The 25,271-nt window shown below is 37.9% G+C and overlaps 1 protein-coding gene across 1 annotated transcript in view; it reads left to right on the forward strand.

Moving 5' to 3' along the window:
• The window catches only part of Nckap5 (NCK associated protein 5), a 762,699-nt gene extending 738,415 nt beyond the window's left edge, over window positions 1–24,284 (forward strand). Inside the window, 4 exon segments of the mRNA XM_026409429.2 lie at window positions 18,120–18,431; window positions 20,951–21,087; window positions 24,181–24,223; window positions 24,226–24,284. Of these exon segments, the coding sequence (XP_026265214.2) occupies window positions 18,120–18,431; window positions 20,951–21,087; window positions 24,181–24,223; window positions 24,226–24,284 (551 nt within the window).
• Window positions 24,285–25,271: the final 987 nt, after the last annotated feature.

Below are 25,271 nucleotides of genomic sequence, written 5' to 3' on the forward strand. Positions count from 1 at the left end.
GGGTATGGCTTGAGTGTGTGGATGGTAGATGGAGAAAGACAACTTGAAAATGACAGTCTTTCTGAATATGAGATAATTTTAGAAAGTGAGATTGAAAAGGAAGAAAAGTAAAAGGGGTAAATCAAACCAAATAGGTTTTAAGATGCATCAGACTATTTATTTTAAATGATAGCTATAAAATCTCATTAGAAAGGAAGTGCTGGGAAAAAAAAGAAAGGATTCTGACTTGGTTATAAATGGTTCACCAGCATTCATAATGGAGTGTAATTGAATTAGGAAAAAAAATAGAATAAATACCACAGGAGAAAACCTAGAAGATGAATATATTCTCAGCAACATCCTGGGATTTGGTCTAGAGAGGAAGAGCAAGTAAGGTTGTAGTAGTTGCAAAGTAATGGAAGAGGCCTGGGCTTGGTATTAGAAGACTTGGCTTTAAATCTTGGCTTCCGGGTGTGTTCTGCTATCCCTAGGAGACATGTATTCTCTGGGCTTTTGTTTTCTTATTTGTAAAATGGAGATGATTCCTGAAACAGTATCGCTGTAAATTTCACTGAAGTAATGACTAAGAAAGATCACAGCAGGCCTTATGATTGATCTCCCTATCAACATTCATTTCCACTCCAGGCCTGAAACCTGATTCATGCCCCTGTGGTCATCTTCCCTGACAGTGATTGGTTCAGAAACCTAGCCTGGGCCAGTCTACAAATGGCATTCTCCAGGTGACCTGAGTTGGTCCAGGAATGAGTTTATGACCTATGTGGCTAATTTTCAGGGAACAGGGTGGCTGGAGGTTTAGAGAGAGTTACCGGAAGAGTCAGCTCCTTTCTCCCTCTAGACTTGGGAGTGTACATCTCATGGTGTGGAGATGTCACAGCTAAAGATCAAACTGGGTCAGAGTGAAGAAAACTAAAGGAAAATAGAAGCAGAGACCCTACAGGAAGGAAGCCCAGAATCTGGCTATAATTCTGCAAATACTACTTCTTACTGTTTAGCACCTGACCTTCCTGCAGGAACAGCCTTACTGATTCGGCATGCTTGGTAAACTGAATGCAGAAGGCAGTACAGCAACTATGCAGCGATCAAGCCTTCCAGTTTAGAGTTTTTATAAAGGCTTCAGTCAAAAGCCTGCTTTTCCTTCTTATAACTACAAGTCTATAGAACAATTATTCACTTCCTTAAACCTGAATTCCCTACTATGTAAAATGTGTCATTACATACTGCATAATGACATAATGCAAGTGAAGCACTTGCCCTGTAGTGAGCAATCAGAAAATGTTGTTATTCTGTAGAAATATGTTGAAGGTCAAATGCATTTGCCCAGAGCATATATAGGTTGCCTATGGGGTCATGACTTAAGGGCTGTGATCCTTAAGGGTCTTCTCTGTGGAGGAGGACCTAGGGCACACAACCAGAGAACTTCCAACCTAGAGGAATGCCATGCTACATCCCTGGCACATTCTTTGATACTGAGGATCCCCAACCATCATAGATCATTTTCTATTGCTATAACAGAACAGCTGAGGCTGAGTAATGTCTAAAGAAAATAAATTATTTCACTTACATTTTTGCAGACTGAAAGTTCAACATCATGTAGCCCCATTGATTTATCCTCTGGTTATGGGCCTTTGGATCACATTGAAATATGGTGGAGAGCATCATGTTAGGACCACATGGGAGAAGGAGAAAACAAGGTATTCAAGGAATAGTATTGCTCTTTTTATGACAATTCACTCTCAAGGGAACTAGCAGGTGCCCCTTGAGAGCTACACTGATCTCTTCCAAAGGCAGGGCACTCCATGACCTAAACACTTTCCACTAGGCCCCACCTTGTAAAGGGCCCAACACCTCCACACTACCACACTGGGAACCTACCTTCCAGCTCTCAAACCAAGCACCAACCCAATGGGTAGGTTGATGATCACAGAGAATGTGAGTTTGGGGGTCATGCTGACAGTCTGGCAAGTGACCTTCACTTCCTAGAGCTCTGCTTTCCTCCCCTGAAAAAGGAGGATTGTGTTAGCTGCTTTCCAAGATTACTGAAAGCATGAAAAAGTACACAAAGCCCTCTGTGGGCTTCCTGGGCCTGGGATAGAGAAATTACCCCAGTCTCACTCCTCCTGAGTCCTGGCCAACACCTCTTTCAGATGCCTCTGAGGATAGCTCAATACATACCTGGGGAAGATCCGGTTCTCTCCGTTTCCCCTGTGTTCAACCAGAGTTTCACTTTTAGATGTCTGTAAGTCTGTATGGCAGCCTGGCCATATGATATTTAAGTGCACAAATATCAAGGTGTAATTTACAGACACAAGAATTCACTCTTTAAGTGTACAGTTCAGTGATAGATGTTTACAGTTGTGTAGCCACTGCTACAATCAAGATGTAGAGTATATTCATCTCCCCCAAATGGTCTTTTATGCCCCTTTATGGATAATCCTTTCCCAGCACCACTAGCTCCAGGGAACCACTGATCTGCTATCTATCACTGTAGTGTTCCTTTGCCACAATTTTATGATATTTTGGATGTGTCCTCTTAATAAACATATGATTTCCAGAACCACACATGTTTGGTGTGTAGCAGTAGGATGTTTGGTTTTCTTGAAAATTAGTATTTCATTGGGTGGTTACACCACATTTTATTTATCTATTTACTAACAGACAATTTGCTTGTTTCCAGTTTGGGCTTATCATGCATAAAGCCCCTAAAACACTTGGGTATAAGTCTTTGATGGACATATATGTCATTTTAACTCTAGTGTGTTATTGCTAAGTTGCTTGTTGTGTATGTATTTCAATTTTGTATTAAACTGCCAAAATGTTTTCCAATGTAATTTTACCATTTTTTATTCTTATCAATAACGCATGAGATTTCCACCTGCCTTACATCCTCACCACCACTTAATATTGTTAGTCTCTTTAATTTTAGCCATTTTTATGGAAGTGTGTATATCATTGTGGTTTTAATTTGCATCCTCCGATGACTAATTATGTTGGCTATATATTCTGGTATTGTTTTTCATCCATGTATCCTCTTTGGTGATACATGTCTTCAAATTTTCTGTTCAATTTTGTGTTGAATTGCTCAGCCTCTAATTACTGAGTTACAAATGTTCTTTTTATTCAGACTCAAGCCCCTATTAGATATCCTTTTGCCATTTTTCTCTCAGCCTTTTCTTGCACTTTAATTTTCTTAACTGTCTTCGAAGACAAAAGCTTTTAATTTTGATCAAGTCTAATTTATCGTTTTTCCTTTTATGATTTGTGTTTTGTGCTCTTGTCTATTCCAAGGTCACGGAGGAAAAAAAAAAACCTCTTCAATGCTTTCTTCTAAAAGTTTTCTGATACTGGCTTTTATATTCATGTCTATGTATTAATTTTTGTATACAGAGTGAGGGTCATTTTTGCAGTTTCCAGTCCCTTTTATCGAAACACTATCTTTTCTCTGTTAAATTACCTTGTCATCTTTATCAAAAAAACAACCTACAAAATATGTGTGATGCACTCTCTGGAATGTTTGTTTTGTTCTACTCATCTATATGCAAATCTTTACCCAATACTTCACTGTCTACGTTATTGTAGAACTTAGGTAGTATCAGTTCTCTGACCTGATTTTACATTTTAAAAAATGTTTGCATTTCCAAATAATTTTAGAATCACATCAGTGTCTGTAGAAAATCAAACAGTGTTTTGGTTAGGATTATATTGAATCTATAGATAAATTTGGAGAGTTGGCATCTGAACAATATTGAGTCTTCTTATCCATGAAGATGGCAAATATCTCCACTTAACGTCAGTATTTTAAAATTTCTCTCTGCAGTACTTTGTACTTCTTACTGAACAAGCTTTACCTATATTTTACAAGGTAAAATATATATATATATATATATATATATATATATATTTATATATATATAAATATATATATATATATTTATATATATATAAAATATATATATATATAAAATATTTCGTTTTTTAAATGCTGTTAGGAATGATACTGTATTTTAATTGCCAATTATTTATTTCTAATATGTAGTAATATAGTTAACTTTTATGTATTAACCTTGTTTCACATGATTTGGTAGAATTTCACAATGTTTTGGAAGAATCCTTAGTATTTTCTATATACAAATATATATTCATGTTATTTTCAAATAAAGAGAGTTACACTTCTCTCTAATCTCTATAGTTCTGTCTAATCTCTGTACTTCTCTATTACTTCTTTCCTTGCCTTAGTGCCCTGGGTAGGACCTCCAGTATGGTGCTCAAAACAAGTGGTGAGAATGCATATTCTTCACAGTTTCCCAATCTTTTGCTCTCTTCTCACTGTGTAATGATGTTTTCTTCATGTTCATTATAGATGTCTTTCTTTAGATTGAGGAAGTACCTTTCTGTTCCTCCTTTGCTGAGAGTTTCTTCTTTGTTCATTGTGAATGGATATGAGGCTTGTCAAATGTTTTTTCTTCATCTCTTTTTTACTTTAACTTCTAAAATTTATTTTATTATTTTACTTTTTAATGTGGTGCTGAGGATCGAACCCAGTGCCTCATGCCTCACAAGTGCTAGGCAAGTGCTCTACCACTGAGCCACAACCCCAACCTTTTTCTTCATCTCTTATTTGATTTTTTTTTTCTTTCAATATCAGTTGAGTTTTGAAACTAAACAGACCTCATCTTGCTTGGATAAACACAATTAGTAAAGATTATTTTCTCCTTTCCCATGTTTCTAGAATTGATTTACTAATATTTTATTAAATACATTGCATCCCTTGATGAGAGATATTAATCTATTGTTTCTATTTTACGATGTCTTTGGGTTTGACATCACCATCATTTGGATATTAAAAAAATGATATGGAAAATGTTCTCTCCTGTTTTCTGAGAGAGTTTATAAAGAATTAATAATTTCTTTCTTATGTTTCATAGGATTTAATTGTGAAAACATCTTGGCCTATAATATTTTGAGAAAATATTTTTAACTTGAAATTCAGTTATCTTAATTGATATAGGATCATTTTGTTTGTTTCTTGAGTCAGTTTTGGTAGTTGTGACTCTCAAAGAATATTTCCATTTTATTTAATTTGTTATGATACATGTTATGATTTTATATACATACAATTTTATATCACATGTATGATTCATATGATAAACGATATATTCATAGACGTTATCTGTTACTGAGTAACAATGCCCCCCTTTTCATTTCTAATACTGATAATTCTGTGTTCTTTTTCTCTGTCAATCTGTTTTGAACTTTGCTAGTCATATTGATACTGTCAAATATGTAGTTCTTTGTTTTATTGATTTAAAATTTGTTTTATAAATTGCTACTTTTATTTTTTATTTCTTCTTAGCTTGTGTTTAATGTACTCCAATTTTTTCTAGTTTCTTAAGATGAAATATTAGAATATTTATTTTAGATAGTCCCATAGTATTTGTGCTATAAAAATTTTAAAGCAATCGAATTGTGTTTTCATGTTCATTCACTTCAAAATATGGTCTCATTTTCCTTTTAGTGTATAAAATATGCATAATATTCTCAATTTTCAAATTTATGCAGACATCTTTCTTCTGCTGATTTCTCTTTTGAGTCTGTGATGATCAGAGAAAACTTTTTCATGATTTTAATCATTCTAAATTTGTTAAGGCTTGTTGTATGATGAAGGAATTGATCTGTTTTGAGGAATTTATATCCAAAAGAACATATATTCTGCCCTTAATGGAAAAATTGCTATTTAAAATTTTAAAAGGTCAAAGTTGTTTATTTAATTGTTCAGATATTCTGTACTTTGTGACTGTCCGTGTGTTCTTGTACAGAGAGAAAACTTGTGATTTTAATTATTGATTTATCTTTCTCTCTTCAATTGTCAGTTTTTGCTTCATATATTTTGGAGTTCCATTGTCATAAATACACATATTTAGGATCATCTTGACTTCTTGATGAATTTAACATGTTTTCTTCATCCTTGGTCATATTTCTTTCTTTCCAGAGCTCTACATGCTTTGATGTTAGCATACCAAATCCAGGTTTCTTTTGATCAGCATCTGCATGCCCTATCTTCTTCTGTTCTTCTATTTTGCATACTTTTAGCCTTATATTTAAAATGAATTTCTTGTCCACAGCATATGAATAGGTCTTTCTTTTAGATCATTTAAACAGTACATTTATCTACATGGTTGGGTTTAAACCTATCACCTTATTGCAAAAGCACTGGAAATAGTAATGTATGATGAGTATAAAATATATTTATTATGAAGCTTCAAACATGTGGAAGTAAAATATATAAAAATAGCAGGAAAGGATGGGAGAGCTCATATAAAAGCAATTCATACTGTTTTACTTAATATAGACCTGACAAAGATGCAGTAAAATTATATTTAAATATTAGGTCACTCACTAAAACAAAAACCAAAAAAGAAGAGCTAATAAGTTACAGGTGAAAATAAAATGGAATAAAATAAATTCAAAAAGTGCAGAAAAAAAGTAAAATATGCAAAGAAAAGATGGGACAGACAGAAAATAGCTGTGAGATTTACTCTAATATTTCTTACACTAAAAAACATATGGAAATGAATTACGGAGTCTTTCTTTGTCTGTAAAGTATTTATTTTGCCTTAGGATTTAAAATTAATTGGAAAGTTGGGTAATCATGATTAATTTTTAAAACATTGACAGGCTCCCCCTCTTTAGCATCCTATCAGTGTTATTCCACTGTCTTCTGGCCTACATAGTTTCTGATAAAAACTCTACGGTCAATTTCATCTCTTTTTCTTTATAAAGTGTCTTAATCAGTTGCTCTTAAGATTTTATCAATGATGTTCAGCCATTTGATTATCATGTATTTCAGTGTGTTTTCCCCCTGCTGAGTCTGTTTTATATTGAATTTATAATTTGATAAAATTTGATAACATTTTTTATTATAATTTCCCCATATTTTTCTCTTTTCTCTATTTCTGGAGCTCCAAATATACATATTCAGGTACTCAATGTCAACTCCCAGGTCATCAGTGTTCTTGTTCTTTTAGGTCTTTTATTTTCTGTGTGCTTTATCTTGGTAGTTATATTGTTTTATTTTCAGATTTACTGATTTTTATTCCTATTGTGTTTCCTATTTCTGTGAATTAGTTACTTACCCTTACAATGTATTTTTCAATTAAAGGTGTCTTTCCTATCTATAATATTCATTTGGGTATTTTTATTATTTTTAATGTCTCCTAATTATGTTAAACTTTCACTTTACATCTCTGAATTTTTATGTCTAGAATAATCACTTTCAAGTCCTTATTTATTAAATTCACTACCTTTCTCATTTCTTTTTTATGTGTCTACTTATTAACTTTTCTCTTGGATATGAATCCTAATTTTCTGCTCTTTTGCACACCTGATGATTTTTTATTGGTTTCCTCAGATTGTAAATTTTTGATCATTGGATGTTAGATTTTGTTGTCTTCCTGTGAAAATGGTCGAACTCTGTTCTGGAGTACATTTAAGGTATGTGCATGTTGGTTTTAGTTTTCAAGACATGCTCTTAGGTTTTATTTTAGGGAAGCCTTTATTATGGGTATAATTTCGCTTCACTACTAAAGCTTGGCCCTTCTTAGAATTCTACCCTCTGGTGCTTCTATCAAAAGGCCAAACCTCTCCAGATGCTGGAAACTTCCATTATTTTAAGTTTTATAAGCTCCAGAAATTACTCAACCTACTACTTCATAGTAATTATTTCTTCAGTCTCATGAATTTCATGTCATGTATGTGCAAGTCGGTACTCAGCCAAAGACTAGAAGAAAACCTCTGCTGGTAGCTTTTCTCTCTTGTAAACTCTCCTGCAATTTCTAGCTGATTTTGTCCCTCCTCCTCAAAACCTGTATTACCTCTTCAATCTAGCAGGTGCTCCAAGCTCTGTTTGTGTTCCTTCTCCTTGTGGGTCAGTCCGGAAACCATCTTCTAGGTAGTTGTCTGGAGAAATTATGAGGCTCATCTCATTTGTTTCACTTTATTCTGTGCTATCTAGTGTCCAGTGTCTGAAACAATGTCACTCCTGTGTGTGTGTGTGTGTGTGTGTGTGTGTGTGTGTGTGTTTCTGTATCAGTTTAAACCTTCATCAACAGAAGCAAAATCTATATAACGTTGACCCATATCTACATCCCCTGGCTTGTGGGCTCTCATTACTTCTTCTGTTTTCCTGGAGAGACAAGCTTCAATGATATCATTGAAAAGAGGGCAGCGTCTTAAATGGAAAGATAGATTCATCTTCACTCCAGCCTTGTCTTCACCCATATTTCAACTACTATCACATAAAAGAAAAATAAATGATCCTTGAGTATTCACTTACACAATTAAAATCCTTACCAATAAGTAAGGCCTGTTAAAATGAATAGTTTTTTTTTCAAAAGCTAAGGGGTATGAAGAATTCAGCTTTATTCCTTTCTGCATATAATTCAAAAAGTAATTAATGCTGATTAGATACAGAAGCAAATGGAGAAAAACATAGTTGAACTTCAAATTTTTATCCTTCTGAAGCCTTTTATTAAGTGTCTATAATTTTAGTAATATAAGCAAACTGAAATAGTTTATAGCCTTAGAGCCTAAATTTTGTAATTCAAGAAAGTGAGGGTAATAATAATATATATGGTGCTTCAGCTCCTGTGCTTTCATAACCATCTTTAATGATATTTTCATCAGTTTTTACATTGATAAGTCTCAATATCCCCCATGCTTCCCTGTTTGTATGTTCTTCTTGCCAAATAAAACTGTTTTAAATCTCTTCCTACAGCATCTTACCCCAAATTTATTTTCTTTTCCTCTGTGTCTTATCAAAGTAGATGTCATCCAGGCAGGTGAGATGGAGAGTAGAGGCAGCTGTCCATATAATCCTGCAAGCCTGATCTGGAGTAAAAGAGATTTAGAGAAACAGAATTACCCATAATTTCCATCAGTGTCTATCAGATTCACCAGATGATCACTCAACTTTTCACTTCATTTTATCAGGACAGCAAGAGACAGAGTGAATTTGTGAGAGAGTAGACAATTGAACAGAGACAAGGATAACCTTTTAGGAAAGAGATACTTTACCTTCTCCAAGGGGAAATCATGATTTACTAATTTGGGAATATGATCTGGGCATGTAATGACTCTATGAACAAAGCAGAATTGGTAAACATCATCTGTTTAGTCCTTTAAAATGCCTTGCATAAGTACCAGCCTAAAAGTGGATTAAAAGAAAGTACAAATAAATAGCTAAGTTATAATTAGACTGTGAGAGAAAGTTGATGATTGGGTAATTTTGTTATGGATAGAGAATGGACAAGGAAAACAGGGAAAAAGGGGAAGGGAGAAGTTGACATTTCTTCAACTGGAAAAGTGATGATCAAGGATTGGGATGGGAACCATATGGCTTCACTTTTTTTTTCTTTTGTTCTTTTTTTTTTGTACTTTGGAAGATTTTCCTAATGAAATCAACTTTACACACAATTGATTTTTCTATTAGAAAAAAATGTCAAGCTAAGAGGACCACACTTATGAATAGAAAGTGGGTCAGTGGTAGTCATTGCTTTGTGGGCAGTTGAGAGGGATCTACACTGTGTTGTCATGAACAAGGACTTTGGGATGGAGTGATGACTCCCAAGCCAGGACCCAGGAGTCTGGGTCCAAGTCTGTTCCGAGGTCAGCTGACAAGTCAGACAAACGCTGTCCATTAGCCTGTAGTGGTCACATTAACCTACTCTAGCATGTCATTAAACATATCACGTAGGTCCAACCATTGTTTCAAGATAAGCACAGTATCATAGCAAGCAGAAAGGGGTTATATGAAAACCTAGTTTTTTTTTAATCTGAAGTTTTGAGAATACAGAGATAATTATTAAAATTTGTAAAACTGAGAAGGGTTGGGTAGTTATTTAGCAGATCTCTGAAAGCCAGACCAAGAATTATCCCCAAAATCTAAAAGAGGTTATCTTAGTGTCGGTGACCAGAAGGAACACAACTTAAGGGATTTTTTTCCTGAGGAGTAATACCAGTTGTATCTGTACATAAATTCAAAAAAGATTTATGTAGACGCCTTGTCTATGTAAGTATTTGAAACACATTTCTGACCTTTTGTGGTTTATATCCTTGAGTCACATCCTACCACAATAACTTATGGGAGGCTACTATCAGGCCAAGAATATCAGGTTCACTGGTTACCAGCCTGAGTTGCCTCTTATGTTATATTATTCTTAAAATTCGTCCTTTATATTTAAAAAGGAATTTCATGATCCACTTTTTTAAAAAAAATTATTTTTTTCTATTCATGTCCTACAACTTTTTCAGTATTCATTCCCTATGTAATAGGGTGGCAGATTCCCAACATCCAGACAGCCTTAATGCAGAAGAGAGTACAAGGGATTATAAAACAAATTTATATTCTCCTGTTATGTTTTTCAAATCTCAGAGAGCTCAAATCCAGTTTGAACTTAGAGGCTGAGTGTTCTCCTGCATTCCAACCCTACCAGATTGAATTTAACCTTCCAGAAGTTCATCTTAATGCCACAGCCAAAAGTTACTCAATGGTTGTGAATAAATAAACCCATATAGTCATTTTTGATGACTTTGACAAAACTATGGGTAAACTTAGAATAACCTACATTTAATTGATGTGGCTTTGGCAAGAGCCTTGGTTGTTTTTAGCTTGTTTCAGCCATGCAGATGAAGAGAAGGATGTGCAAATAAAGAGATCTGTTTTCCCATCTGTGGTTTAAGTTTCCATTGCCAATACCACATGTAGCTTAAAGATGTTTAGGAACCTGGAAAGAACTCCTACAAAGCCTTATTTACATGACCACTTGCATGATAGAAAAGTGTTCCTGTTAAATAAATGGTATGAGGATTACACACCCACCCGTCGCTCTTTCTGGCTCGTAAATTGTGTTGGGTCTTCTTTGCATGTTTAGCTGAAGTTTTTACAGATACAATGGAAGTTCTCAAAGTACAGAACAGTTTGAGTTTCAAAGTTTTATATTTTCCTAGAGCCTGTGAGGGTTGAATAAAGAAAAAAGTAGATTACTAAAGTAATTTGTTTGAATTTCTCAGTGGCTAGATCATTGCACAGAAGCAAGTATGGGTTAAACATTCCTAATTTTAAAATCCAAAATCCAAAATGCTCTAAAACTTTCTGAAGACTGAATTGGTGCTCCAAGAGTTTCAGATTATAGAGGATTTAAGTTTTTGGATTTTTAAGTTAGGAATACTCAACCTGTAAAGTCTATGCAAATATTCCAGACATCAAAAATGAAAACTCCAAAACCTGAAATACTTCTCATCCCAAAAATTTCAGAACATCCTAAGTAAGATTTTAGAGCAAATGTTCTGAATGTCTCTAACTAAAAAAATCATGTTTTATTAACTTGGAAGTCTTCTCTAATCATTTCCTAAGTCTGAAAACAAGGTTTCACTAGTAAACATCATTTGTTTTTTCAAATGCGTGTCAGAATGACTGCTTCAAAGTGGACATCTCGAGAAAATGGACTGCCTTGTTTTCATATATGAGACAGCTTGCAATCAACTCCACATGCTTTTTTCAGATTTGTTAATTGTCCTTTAACACTTCTAATGAACTCATCCTTGAGGAAATGGTTCCAAAGATTATCGCTTAGAAAATAATCAATATGATTGCTTAGTGAAATGTACCCAGATGCTGCAGCATAAAACTGCACAGATGATATTTCAGTTTGTCTTAGACACCACACTTTGTGCATTACATATCTAAGGTGCCCTCACTTCTCTCTGACAACCACGTATGAAAATTTTCCAGGCACCTGCCTTATAGTGAGTACTCTGCTGGGCCTCTTCAAAAAATGAACAATTATGATATGAATCAAAACCCCCATGTTGCAGAACCAGCAGGTGACCAAGCAGGTCTGCATGCTTAGTCACCCTAACTCCAAAGCCTTCTCATTTCATTCTTTTCAATACTTAGAGTTCGTTTAGAACTCCAATCAGGTTTGCTTAAGGCTATCCTGTGACAATCTCTTTGGAAATAAACATTAATAATACCAAGAGAAAATAATGATAATAATACCAAGAGGTTTGGTCTACAAATTCAAATGATCAGGATTTTTGCAAGGTGAGAATTTGATACACTTGAATCTAGAGAAGAAAAATCTGAGGAATGAATAAGTGACAATCCCCAAGCACCCAAAAACATTGCTAATTCACATTCCCCTCACTTGGAAATTTATATTAGCAGAAAATAACGGTGGAAATCAACTTTTTCCTTTACAGCTATTTATAAAGGTAATGTTGTCATGTGCAGGAATATAGAATCAAACATGTTTAGAAGAAGCTTGGTCAACCCAGTAAAGAAAACATTTTGTTTTAAAAGGAAGAAACTCTGTGTGAATACATACAGAAAGTTATTGAGAAATCTACTCAGTACAAATGGCTGCCAGGAACTTGACTCTGTCAGACCTTAATTTTAACATTACTGTGGGTGCTGGGATTAAACAAGAAGCCAGCATTCCACCTGGAATCTATAGTACCTGAGGACAAAGGCATAGTCATGGTGCCTCGGTGGCTTTCACTAGACCTGGGAACTTCAGGCCCAGTGACACTGTGAGGTGAGTAAAGATTGAGGGACCCTAAGACAGCATTCCCTAAGACAAAGGCTGCTCTTTGTCTTGGTCACCATTTTTCTACTAATGACTTGAAGATGTAAAGAAATCAGTCTTTTAAATATTCAGTCATTCTCAATGATCTTGTGAAGAATAGTTACAGAAAAGAAGGAAATCAGCTGTTTTATTTGATTGCTAGAGTCAGAACAAAAAGAAACAGATTCAGATTTCACAAGAAAATATTTACATTCATAGACCATAAGGGAGACTGCTATAGAAATCAGCTGATTTTCATCCACCTCTTCACTGATTACACGTCAGTAAGGGCTAACTATAACTATGCGGTAGGCACTGTGCTGACCCTGGTGATGGAAAATGAATCAGACTCTCTCCATTAGCCTGGGGTATATAATGACCATACTGCAGAATAAATGTAATGATGGCTTCAGGAACAGACTTATGTGAGAGTATGGAGGAGATGAACAAAATCCAGTTCTTCCCCCGGGGGCACATACTGTTCAATAACACTTATTTTGAGAACTACGACTTCCTGAAGATTAATAATGTTCCTCATATAAGTGCTGTGTGGGGTTAATTATGTGCTTTGTTTCTGGTCCTCCAAGCATCCATATGACGACTATAGTGTGATCTAATTTTCAGATGATGAAACTACAGCCAGTAACAGAGGCACCTGGGTACAGGAAGTAATTGGGTAACACTGAACAAGATGAGCAGGGATCTTATATCTATCTACCTTGCCACCTAGGTTAACCCATTATGTCCATTGTCTCATTTATGGAACAGCTAAACACCCTAAATTGAGGAACAGATGAACCTTTGGCAACTTTGAAATAAATATATTTTTAGAGTTCTATTCTTTTGAGAAAATAAATAGTTGAATGATCAGTGATAATGTTAATATTAATAATATTATTAATGATAATAAATTATGCAATATGCTCTAGATTGTTATTTTGAACACTTTTAAATGAATTTATGCCAAATTAATTGGAAAATTCACAGAACTAAAAGCTAGTGACTTAGTGGGTCAACACTATAAAAATCCCCAGAGGAAAATTTTCTACAAGATTTCTTCTCCACCACCAAACCAGAATCTCATTTGACTGCTTGCCCCTAGGGTGCTCATTGCCCTTTCAGATATAGTCACTTGCCACATTAAGTCTGATGCCAGAAGATATTTCTAATCTGAAAAGGTGTTTTAATGTTCTTCTCCCCAAAAAGGAGGGTTTTATACAAACCGTATTGCTACTAAGAGACTCAAAGATATCTTTCTTCTTGTATGCCATATACTTGCAAGGTAATGTATTCAGGGTATCATTAAAAGAAGACCCCCTAAATCCATTCTGTAAGTAAAAGATTCCTTATTCTGCTGCTGATATGCCCTGAGTGGGTCCCAGGTTGGTTAAGGTGGGAAACACTCAAGTGACCGGTGATGTGGAGGCTTGGTATTTTCCTCAGCAGCCATGTATTTTTCTGTGTGCCGTGACCTTAAAAACAATGGGATGCAGTGCCCTAAATCATCGCATGAAATGTTGGGAGGTTGGTGGTGGTGATAAGTGTGAGAATTTACCCAGAGAGACCAATAGAAGGCAAATAGGAAAAGGGGAATAGGTGAGAGGGCTGGAGAAGGTCAGAGATGTAATTGATGACCTTGGGAGAATGAAGCCCTCTGATACATCAAATGACCTAACCCTGGAACTCATTAGCAAGGCCCTGTTGGCAGCCGCACTGAGCCACAAATGTGAACTCAATACTTGTCAAGAGCAAGACCAAGTCAACTCATTGAAGATGCAAGGCAGGCTTGGCACTATGAACTTGGTTCTTACTACAGCCATTTAATTATTTTGCGAGTTCTTATAATTCTCTGAGAAAAATAACTGGCCTCAGAAGTATAGTATCCAACACTTTTTCGGTTGCTATATTTTTATGAACTGCAAGAAACTAATAGTGCTTTACAGAAACTACATAAAGGTGGTGTCAGCATTTTCAGTACAAACTCCCATTTCCCAAGGTGTATGCATTCTGCAGAAATTTGCTTGAGGGTGAAACTTGGCATATGTCTGAGCCCCTGACGGTCCACACCTCATTTCAGAGGTACTTACAAATGAGTCCTTCATATTCTCTACATTTGGCATCTGGAATTTTTAGAAATAAAAAAAATGGCCTTAATAGCAGGTGGTTTCTGGACTTAATGTCAGTGCATACAATTTTTAGAAAACTAATAATGTTCAGGAATTCCAAAAGTCCTGGCTTATAGATTCTGGTATGACAATATTGCACGTTAAAGGGAAAAGAAAGGAAATTTAACATGATGCCAGAAAATGTTGGTGTTTTCAGAACTTAGACTTCCTTCACCACTTTTTCTACCCCAAATCTTTCACTTGCCCTATTTCATGCAACTACACCGTGGTTTTGTGTTAGAGACCAGGCAAGCACATATAGGCTTTGGGAGTGGGGCCTCTTCTCAGATCACTAGAAAGGGAACCAAGAGCCTACCTTTGTTTCTTGAATCTTTATTGAAGGGACTGGGTTAGTGCTATTCGAGACACAAAGAACAGGGAAGAGAGAGGCAAAGCCAAGAAAACACTGCCCTTGGAAGTGATGCCCACATAAAGCTGGAAAACAAAATAAACTCTCAAAACAACAGAGGCATGGAAGTCTAAGAATCCAACGCAAGAGCATGGAAGAGCTACTAAGCAATCGTGGTTCTCAGGAGCAAGATATATGAAGATGCACAGTCATCCTGCAGAGAGGCAGTTGACTGAGCAGATGATAGCAGTGGACCTCAACCTCAGGACAGGGCCCAGAAACCAAGCTGGAATTCCAGGCCAGAATCAGGTCCAGAGCAGAAGCTGGTGCCTTGCATAGAAGCATGGGACAGTGCTGTCATATGGCTTGTCATATGGCTGCCTAAGTGGCTATGAGCTGGGAAGCCCCCACTTTGAGGTCTACCTATACTTTGGGGAAAATCAGGTTAGCTTGTTGGTTAAAAGCATGGTCTTTGTAATCAACAAGTGTAGATTCAAGTCAGGTCCTTTATCGTATTTGGCCTTGAATGAGTTATTTACCCTCTTTGAGCTCTGATTCTTCATTTGCAAATGGCAATAATAGTTCTTATTTATAGTGAGAACATGAGTATACAAAAAATAAAAATAAAAACAAGTGAACTCCTGATAGTTGTGATAAATAGCTATACTTTGGATGGCCCATCTTCATGAAAGGAAAAGCGCCTCTAGTGTCCCAGCCTGCTGAGCACTGTGGTTCAAGGGTGGTGGTCCTGATGATATTGGGAGTGATTATTAGGACAAGCAGCCTGGAATACAAACATTCCAACATCTCAGTTCTTGTTCTCTATGAGTCTTTACTTCTGATCCCCCCAAACTGGATCAGTTTTCATAAAGACCCACTGACTTTTGTGTGAATTTTAATATTAAAGACTCTCAGAATTCTCCCAAATACAACACATAGACATGCTAAATCTGAAGTGTTGCGTATCAACACTTAAATTAAGAAAAAGCACCAAAGTCTGAAGAACAGAGTCTTTAAAAAAAAAAAAAAAAAGACTATTTTGACAATATCTTCTCCTGCAAACAGCTGATCATTCTCACAAAGGCCAGTCTGTAACAGGGAAGTCCTCTTAATTGAGGAGAGAATGAATAGACAACATAATGAATAATCTGTAAAACTGGTTGAAAGTAAAGCTGACCAGATAGAAGCCATGAAATGAACAGGGCTGAGAATCAGTCTTTATGATCCTGGTGAAGAAAACCACCTTTCAGATCCTAACTGTATGACTCAGAGACACTGCAGCCCAAGACCACATTCTGCAAGCCGATGGGATATGAAGTGGTTAAGTGGCACCTCACTAGAGAAAATGGTGTCTGAGTCTTCCTACTACCTATCCCTGTGGAGATGGAAGCCTTCAATGGGGACTTCATCTTCTTAGTACTTCCCAAACCAAGCACCAAACCCTCCTAGAACCCAGAAAAGGTACCCCTTCTTTGTCTTTACCTTGGTTTGGGGAAATTCCCTAAATTCTACTACTCACAGTGAAGAGGTTTATTGTTGTTTACCCACAGTGAAGAGGTTTTGAGAAAAAGGGTAGAGAAATGGGCACATAAGTTTGAATACTAATTGCTAAGTCTTGAGTATGATTGTTTATGAAAGATACTTAAGGATAAGCTATTTATCTACCAGATATCTACTATCATGTAATAAATGTACTAAGCCTTTTGTATATGTTGTTTATTGTTTCACACATCTGGTTATTCTACAGTGTGTTAGCTAAGCATCATTCTAGATTCTAGGGATTTATTAGCGAACATATTTTAATACTCATAGCAACCCCATAAGGAACCTGAAATCCCAAGAGGTTAAGTCAAGAATTCACACTATCTGTTATTGGCAGAGTCAACATCACAAGCCACTGTTCCATAAAGTACCAAAGAAATTGTAGCTATTGAGCTTTTAATGCAAAGATTATATAGTAATCTATTTTATTCCCCACCAGGCCTATTACAGTGCTGAGTTAGACCTCTTATTCAGTGCTAGACTTATAAGATGAAACTAAGGAAGTTTCACTCCAAGATTTTAGTGTATACACGAAAATATTCTGGATGACAATGAGATTTTTGGAAGCTGATTCATTGGCTTGGATAAACCATATTACTGTTTCAGAAATTCAATATGTGATAATTTTTTGAGAAATTTTATATGAAAATGTTTGAAGATGAAACATATTTAACAGAATACATCACATATGTGTAGAATCAACTTAATTTGCTGTAGAGAATGGTGGGATCCTTGGGGGTGGCAAGACACCCCAAGGGTACTACTGAGTTTTGTCACTGCCTTCAATGAGAATGAAAAACAGAAAGTGGAGGTATTGTCTTCTCTGTGAGACTTCAAGTGGCCATTTGTTGGAATAAAGCCCTCAGGGTGGGTGATGTTATGATGGGTAAGGTCCCTTTGGCATGACCCTTGTGGCATGTCAATCACTTGTTCTCACAGTCCAACCAAAAGGCCAGAGATTGTGTCAGCTGCCGAATGGTGGATAATTCATTGCAAGACATACACAATCACCTTTGTTAGGACACCACTTCAGTTTGTTATAGGTGCTCACTTCTCATTTTATTTCAGTTAATAAATTTTACCTAACTGAAGTCACATAATTCCCCAATTCAAATAAGGGTAATCAAAACTAATTGTTGGCCTCTAATGGCTGTTGCTTTTCCATTATACCTCTAGAGAACCATCTAGGGCAAGTGTGCATGTGACAATCACTGCCCATACCAGCTGGCCTTCTTGCCTTATTTTGTGAGGGGAATAATTTCATGTTCAATGAAAGGTCTGTTTCGGGCACCTCCCTGGAAATCTACCATACCGATTCCAAATGTTGATCATTTTTCTTACTGAGTCTTTTCTCTTAGGTGTCCCCCGGATGGTACCCAAATGCCAGTCATCTTTTTATCCTTTCCTGTGAGCTTTCTCTAAACCTCTCTTTCTCTGTCTCAGAATCAAACTGCCAGATGAGAACATTGGACAGTGGAATTGGAACCTTCCCACTCCCAGAGTCGGGAAATCGCTCGATGGGACGGTACATATGCCCACCAGACTCTCCGGAGGAGACTGACCCCCTCCTGTCTCTCCAGCCAGCTCCTTCCACAGCTTCTTCCATCAGAGCCCAAACCCTAGAACGCGAAGTGCCTTCCTCAGCGGACAGCCAGTGCTCCACAAAGACTGCCATCGTGCATTCCATATCCGACCCCATCATGACGGCCAGGGGCCTGCGACCTCAGAGTCGCCTTCCCAAACCAGCCTCCTCAGGTATGATGCCAATTCCCTTTCCAGTGAGAAATTTCCCTCCCACAGAAATGCACTTTCTGACAAAAATGGAGAATTGCCCCCCCTGGAGACTGGAAAATCAATGACCTGTGCTCTATGGAAAGGGGGATTTGTGAAAACCCCTGCATGTCCTCCACCAAAAAAGTAAAACTGTGTATGAGATATTATCAACACATGGGTATTATGTTAAGGAGTGCACACACATAAAAGGAAACAACCATGTAAGCACCAGTCTATGAATACATAAATTGATTAAGGAAAAACACCATACAACATACTGGTGAGATTTTTATCCTGTAAAACTTAACTGTGAATATAGGCCAATTTAGACCCAAGACATAAATGTAGCTGAAATGTTGTTTGCCCTCTAACCAGAAACCGTATGTCTTCCGATGTATTCCTAGCCTGTTCACATATATTTATACGTTGAACTATAAAAGACTTAGTTTGATACATCAGCAATAGATTGTGCATTAACTGCAGAGGAAAGCAGCGAGCCTTCCCATGGAGAAGTACTACTCTTCGTTGCAGTCCATTGAAATAAGCTTTTATGATTAAAGGCAGGACCAGGCTAAGGGTCAAAGTTTTTTCATTGTTCTCTCAAGATTAAAAATATTTATTGCCGGCCTGGGTGACACTAAATAATTTTTAATGTGCATGGCTTGTGTGGCTCTGATGACATGCATAAGCATGTGAAGTAGAACTCTGAATAGAACACCTTTCATTTACGATGAGGTGATTAGAAAGGAGCTGCAGGTTGGGATTATACTATGGGTTTCTGAGAAATTAGAAGACTTTTAATTAAACATCTTTGAAGGAATGTGTTGAGCTATTCCATGGCTGAGTTCTTCCTTCATGCAGTCATACCAACTGCCAGGGACGTTTCATCACAGACTTCTACCCGTTCCAAGCCAAGGCTACGATGTTTAAAGGCTGTAATGCATATTATTTTTGAAATAAGTGCATTGTTAATTAATGACACCGCCTCCAGAGACTCAGGGGCGAAATCTTAGTTATAGATTATGTGCTTTATGCCTGAATAGTCACATGTGTGACCTCAATTCAGCAGCGGGCTGCTGAGTAGACGCCATGATTAAACACTGTCATTATAACAAATTGAATAGAAACCGCAAGCCTTGAATTGCTTCATAAGAAGGGGATAGGAAGGAGATTGTTCTGATCTCGCTGCTAATATTCACTGCACCAGGTTTCTAAGGTTTGTATCTTAATTAAATTGTCACGAAGAGTTGTAAAAAAGTAGTATATGGTAGAGAGCAAGGTGAACACACACACAGCAGGATATTTTGGGGTCGCCCGTCCTAAAGTTTCCTGCCCATTTCGTGACAACTGTGATCCACAGGCAGGGCTGGGCTTTCCAGTGGCTCTTTTCTCAGTGGCCGTTTGTTATTCAGGTGAAAATTTAGGGAGTGGCATGCTAGATGGGACAAAAGGAAAATGGGATTAGAGCTGCTTCCGAGCAGTCACTTCCTGTTTAACCAATACATTTGAATTGGTTTTTTCTCTTCTCCCCATATTGAAAATGGAAGTAACTGTACCAATCTCACAGTGCTGATGAAAACATAATTACTTTGCTTCTCCTCACAAGCAAAATGCTGTGGAAAGGCTGTCACAGCACGTCCTGCTGATAATCGTTGAGGCTGGAGGATAATAAAAGCGGTTCTCCTTTCTGGCATGACAAAGGAATACACTCCGCAGGTTAATCTGCTGTGATGGGTAATGGAGAAACCTCTTAAAATCATTCTCTGCTAATTATACCCTTGCTACTCAAAGTGTGGTCCATGGACCAGCATCATTGGCATCACCAGGGAACTCGTCAGGAATGTAGATGCTCAGAATCTACCCTCCACCTCACCAAATCAGCACCTGCAATTTAACAAAAACTCCACTAATGGGTGTGCACATTAAACCCATTAAAACTTGAGAAGTACTGTCCTGATAGATCTTTAAGGGCCTCTGAGCAAAGTTTCCTAGACCACATTGTTCAAAATGACCTTAGAAGGTATTTTAAGAAAATAAGAGTTCCCTGCTCAATTACATTTGGGCAAGGCTGCAAATTTGAATCCTTTCTTTGAAAGCTGTGACAATACCCATTAGTACAGTGAAGGCTCTGAAAAGTTCTCCAAAAAAAAAAATAAAATCTGTTATTTGATTAATAGGATTATTTAAGGGATAAGCTCAATGTCTCCCAAATGTTTTGTCTGCTGAACCTTTTTAATATGAAGAATCTCCACGTTCTGTTGAAAAAATGAGTCCAAGGACAGCTTCTCTTAAGGTCTCCAAGGTGAGCATTCTCCATGGATTATGTACACATAATTAGGCAGATATTCTGGATAGCACAGACTTGTAGAAGAAGGGCAGGAAACCCAGACTTCACTGTATCTAGACCTTTTTATTATGTCTGAATGTCTGTCTTCTCTCCCTGAACTTGTAAAAGGTTGATGAAAGCTGGCTTGTGATTTAATATGCTTTTTCTCATTTAGGAAGAAGCAGTTTCCAAAAGCAGAACGAAGCAGGGCCAACACCTCAGACTTGCTCATCATTCAAATACGCTGAAGACACCATGGCAGACCAGCCACTTCCAGGCTGGGGCGGTGAGGATGCTGCCGCTGAGACCCAGGTAAGGGGGCGGCTGAGGGAAGGGTGCCTTCCACCATGTGAAAATTGAACTCCTTAAGCACTTTAGTGATAGATGTAATTTTAGATCAAATTTGCAGTTAGCTTATTGAGCATAAACCAAGATCCCAGGCTCAGCCATTTCCCTGAACACCATGGGTTCTTGGTACACCTTTATTCTGAAGAATTCAAGGTGGCATCTGATGTGCACCCAGATTCTTGAGATATGCATGCTCACCCCTGGTCTGACATTGGGGAATAATCATTCACTCTCCTGAGCTACCAGGGCATCATTTGGAATGTTCTCCTTTTTTCATTATCTTGGTAGTTACTTTGACCTTCACCTTGCTTCCAAAAAAGGGGGAAAGCAGATATAATTGTGTTCCTTTGGGGGATTAAAAAAAAAAAACACAAATCTTGGAGTGGTCAAATAACTTGGCAGGGTCAGAGAGACCTGTGTTTCTCCAGTGCCCATCATTTTTGACATGTCTTCTTCATTCACCAGAGATGGGAGATCCAGGCCTCCTAATGTGTGATTGGACCCAGGGGCACTCACAGCCCTGGGAGTCTTCATTCTTCCCATAGGGGTTGCTTGGTATTCTCTCCTGTTCACCCTTCCAAATGGTTACTTTGACCATGTCCAGCCTGTTCACTGTATCTCAGCTATGGCTGGCCCACCACAGGGTCCTTAGTAGTGCCTGGCAGTGAGAAGGATGGAGAAAGAACTTATGGATCAATTACCAGAGCTTCCCAGCCCTTCCTTGACCTTCCCACTTCTGCTGCCTTTGGCTCTCCCAATGAAGAGAACACTCCAGCATCAAGAGAATCCTGCTCTATTGTTGCTGGAGTTTCTGCCCAACTATGATAAGGAACAGCCAAGATTTGCCCACATCTGAGATCTCCCACCTCCAGGGTAGCGGAGCCTTCCTTTAGTCTGGAGCACCTTGGTATGGGAATAAGAGATGGACAAGTAGGGGGAGGAGATTGTCTAGACTCACTTAAGTGACTCACTGTAAGCCTGAACTTACATCGGAGACCACCACTCCAGAGACATGCTGGACAGGCTTGGGGTCCAAGGGAAAGTCAGTGTGGAGTAGAGGCTGGAACTGGGCCCTCTGGATTTCTTGTCTAGGTATCCGAATGTCTGATTCCATAGGAATGGGCTGTAGGAGGCAAAAGTAAAGCTGTTGTATTCAAGTATGCCTGAGGTTAAACACAAAACTGCTGGGGCTCCTAAAGTTTACCTGCCTTTTGGTGGTGGAAGAAAGGGCTCCTGGTACAGTGGTTCTCAAGCTCTAGCTGATCAGAATCACCTGGAGGGCTGCAAGTCCCGCTGCCCCCTCCTGTGCCCAGCATCTGATTTGATAGGTGTGAAGTGAGGCTCAGACATTTCTCACACATTTCCCAGGTTCTGCTTCTGCTATTGCCGGAACACAGAATGCACTTTGCGAAGCATTGCTATCACTGTGGTCACAAAGGACTCTGTGCTTGCTTTGGGGACGGGAAAATTGAGAATAGCATAAAAGATACTTAGAGTTGGAGGGGGAGACCAGTCCAGAGCCAACAATTGGATCGCAATGGCAAAGGGGTTTGAGTAATTCCAAGAGAGTAAAAATATAGTTACTGAGTGCAGGACCAGAGGGGGCTTCTGCCCTCTATATGTCATGGCCAGGCACTGTTCACACAGTGTGCACATCTCAGAGTCCCCTTCCCCTTGTCCTGCATTTGCTTTGCCCACTGGCAAATCCTGCCTTGACTTATAAGACTCACCACTCTTGTTTGGAGGGAACTTAGAACCCTGCTTCCCTGACTGCCAGGTAGGGAAAGTTAGAATCAAGATTTGGCTTTATATACCTAGTACCCAGCTCAGTGCCTGGTTCAGTTAGTGTTTGTCGAATGAAGGAATGAAGGAATGTCTCCTCTTATCCAGAAAGTATTCCTGGAGTCTTTTCAGAACTCCAGATACAGGGTCCCCTGAGAACCATAGCTTGTCATCGTTCATGGACATCATACTGTTAGATGACCAATATGTCCAGTAGTGAGCTCTGCACCCCTTGAACATGGATTGGCCTAGGGTAGGCACTTAATGAAAACCTGTTGAATGAGAGGATTAAATGAGTAAATGAATGAAGGAATATAAGAAATAAAGGAATGCTTGAATTTATAACCCCAGCTGAGAGAACTTACATCCCAAAATGTACTATTGTAGTTCCTAACCAAGTGATTTCCTCTCAAACAAACTTTAGGGACCCATTCCATGAATCTGTATCTGAACTGTCTCCAGAATAGGTGAGAAATGATAGGCTCTAATGAAGCAGTCTACAAACAAAAGAGGGTCCCTAATAACTATGACTCAACCCACAGCAATTGCAGTACTGGATCCAGCATTCCACTTGTGTGCAGAGAGAAAAAAAAAAAAAAAACTATTCCTACAGTATCAACCACTCCAGCAACTGCCGAACACAGTATCATTGCCACACCAGTGACATCCTAGGGGACCATGCTGTGTGCTCTTGAGTGGGTGAATGAGTAAATGAATGAGTAAATTAGATTGAGTCCCTTAAACTATCTATGGGTCGGAATAGAGAATTATATAGAGTGAGCACTTGCTTTCCTTCCTGAAGGTTACCTTCCTTTGGGGGGGGATGGAATAAAGTTATAAATTAGGCAAACATTTATTCTTTGGTTCCCAGGGTTCGTGTTTTTCATACTTTCTGATACTTAAACACCCATGATGAGATTGGTTAACTAAATAAGCTATTAGACTTGAAACAGCAGCTCCTAATAGGCACTTGAGAAAAATAAGGTCCTACAGAGAAGTGTACAAAATTCAGAGTGAGTGACCACAGGGACCTGCCTAAACCAAGGACAGTGGCAGAGTGCGTTGCATGGCTTCATTATTGCAGGCCCACTTCTCCGCCCTGGTAATTGAATAGATTGCACCAGCTCCATGGGAACCAGGAAAACCAGCAAACCTGAATCTTTCTTGGGTGGAGGGTGGGCTAGACCATGAGAACCTGTCTCACATCCTCAACAGATGTTCTGCCCCAGTTTGATTTGTGTGAGTCATCTCACCAGTCTCACATTACTCATCTAGGACAAGGTACCCAGAATGTACACATACTCTGTCAGCAGTAGCAGTTTAGTGACAATGACCCAGACTATGAAAATAATGTTTCAACCTGCAAAGGGAAAATTTAGGGAGGGTGGTGCAGAGCGCCATCCAGCTAACACACCCGAGCACCCCAGACATGCAGGTTCCTCTCTTTGGGGAGCTGCAGACTATGCCTTTCACTATACTCAGCCCCACACATCTTGATTTTACATTTCAGCTCCACGTCTCTCTCCAGATCTAATTTTCTGTTATGTACAGAAGTTGTCTGTGTGCATCAATTTGTTTTCTGGTATATTCTTCATGACATTGAGGTGCAGCCTGTAAGGATTTTATTTCCAGATCTGGTACCTCTAAAACAGTTTCCAATTGAGTTATCTCAATAATGAAGGAACGACTATAAAGATAACTTTATTCTTAATTACATACTTTGGCAAGTTGAATCATCCAGTGAGCCATGGTTGAAGTTTCTCAGTCTCTTGCTAACATCATACTGTGGAGCTCCAGAATTGTCAGCTGGGCCATCATGAACAGGTCTGGTTGTGAAGTTCAAGCACCCTCTCTATTTTCTTTGAGTTAAAACTGGCAGAACAAAAATCATTATCCCTGCACATTTAAAAATGTGTATATTCAGATGGCATTGTCTTATACATAAAAAGACAGATGATCCCCTAACACAAATGTAGTCTTGAGTTTGCTTTTCTTCTAATCTCTTCTGGATTGTCAGAAATATTTTAATGATGCAATGAAAAATCATTCTTTCCCTATTAATCAACTTTTGCTCAAATACTAATTTGAAGATTATATAATGAAATCATGATTTTCTTTTTTAAAACAAGACTGATTTGTTGCTTTAGGGGAAAACATAATCTAGCAACCCTGTGTCTTTCCAAATTTTAGAGATTCTTGGCATTTGTAATGTGGGGGTGGGGGTAAAGACTGACATACAAGAATAGCCCATTGTTTCATTTAGTTAGTTATTTCAATTCAACAGGATGGAACTTTTTATTAAAGTATGTGAGAGTGTTTAAAAAATTAACAGGAAATACTTGTGTTTGAATAACACAAATTCACTT

This window comes from Urocitellus parryii, chromosome 1 (genome assembly GCF_045843805.1).
Source record: "Urocitellus parryii isolate mUroPar1 chromosome 1, mUroPar1.hap1, whole genome shotgun sequence".
Taxonomy (NCBI): domain Eukaryota; kingdom Metazoa; phylum Chordata; class Mammalia; order Rodentia; family Sciuridae; genus Urocitellus; species Urocitellus parryii.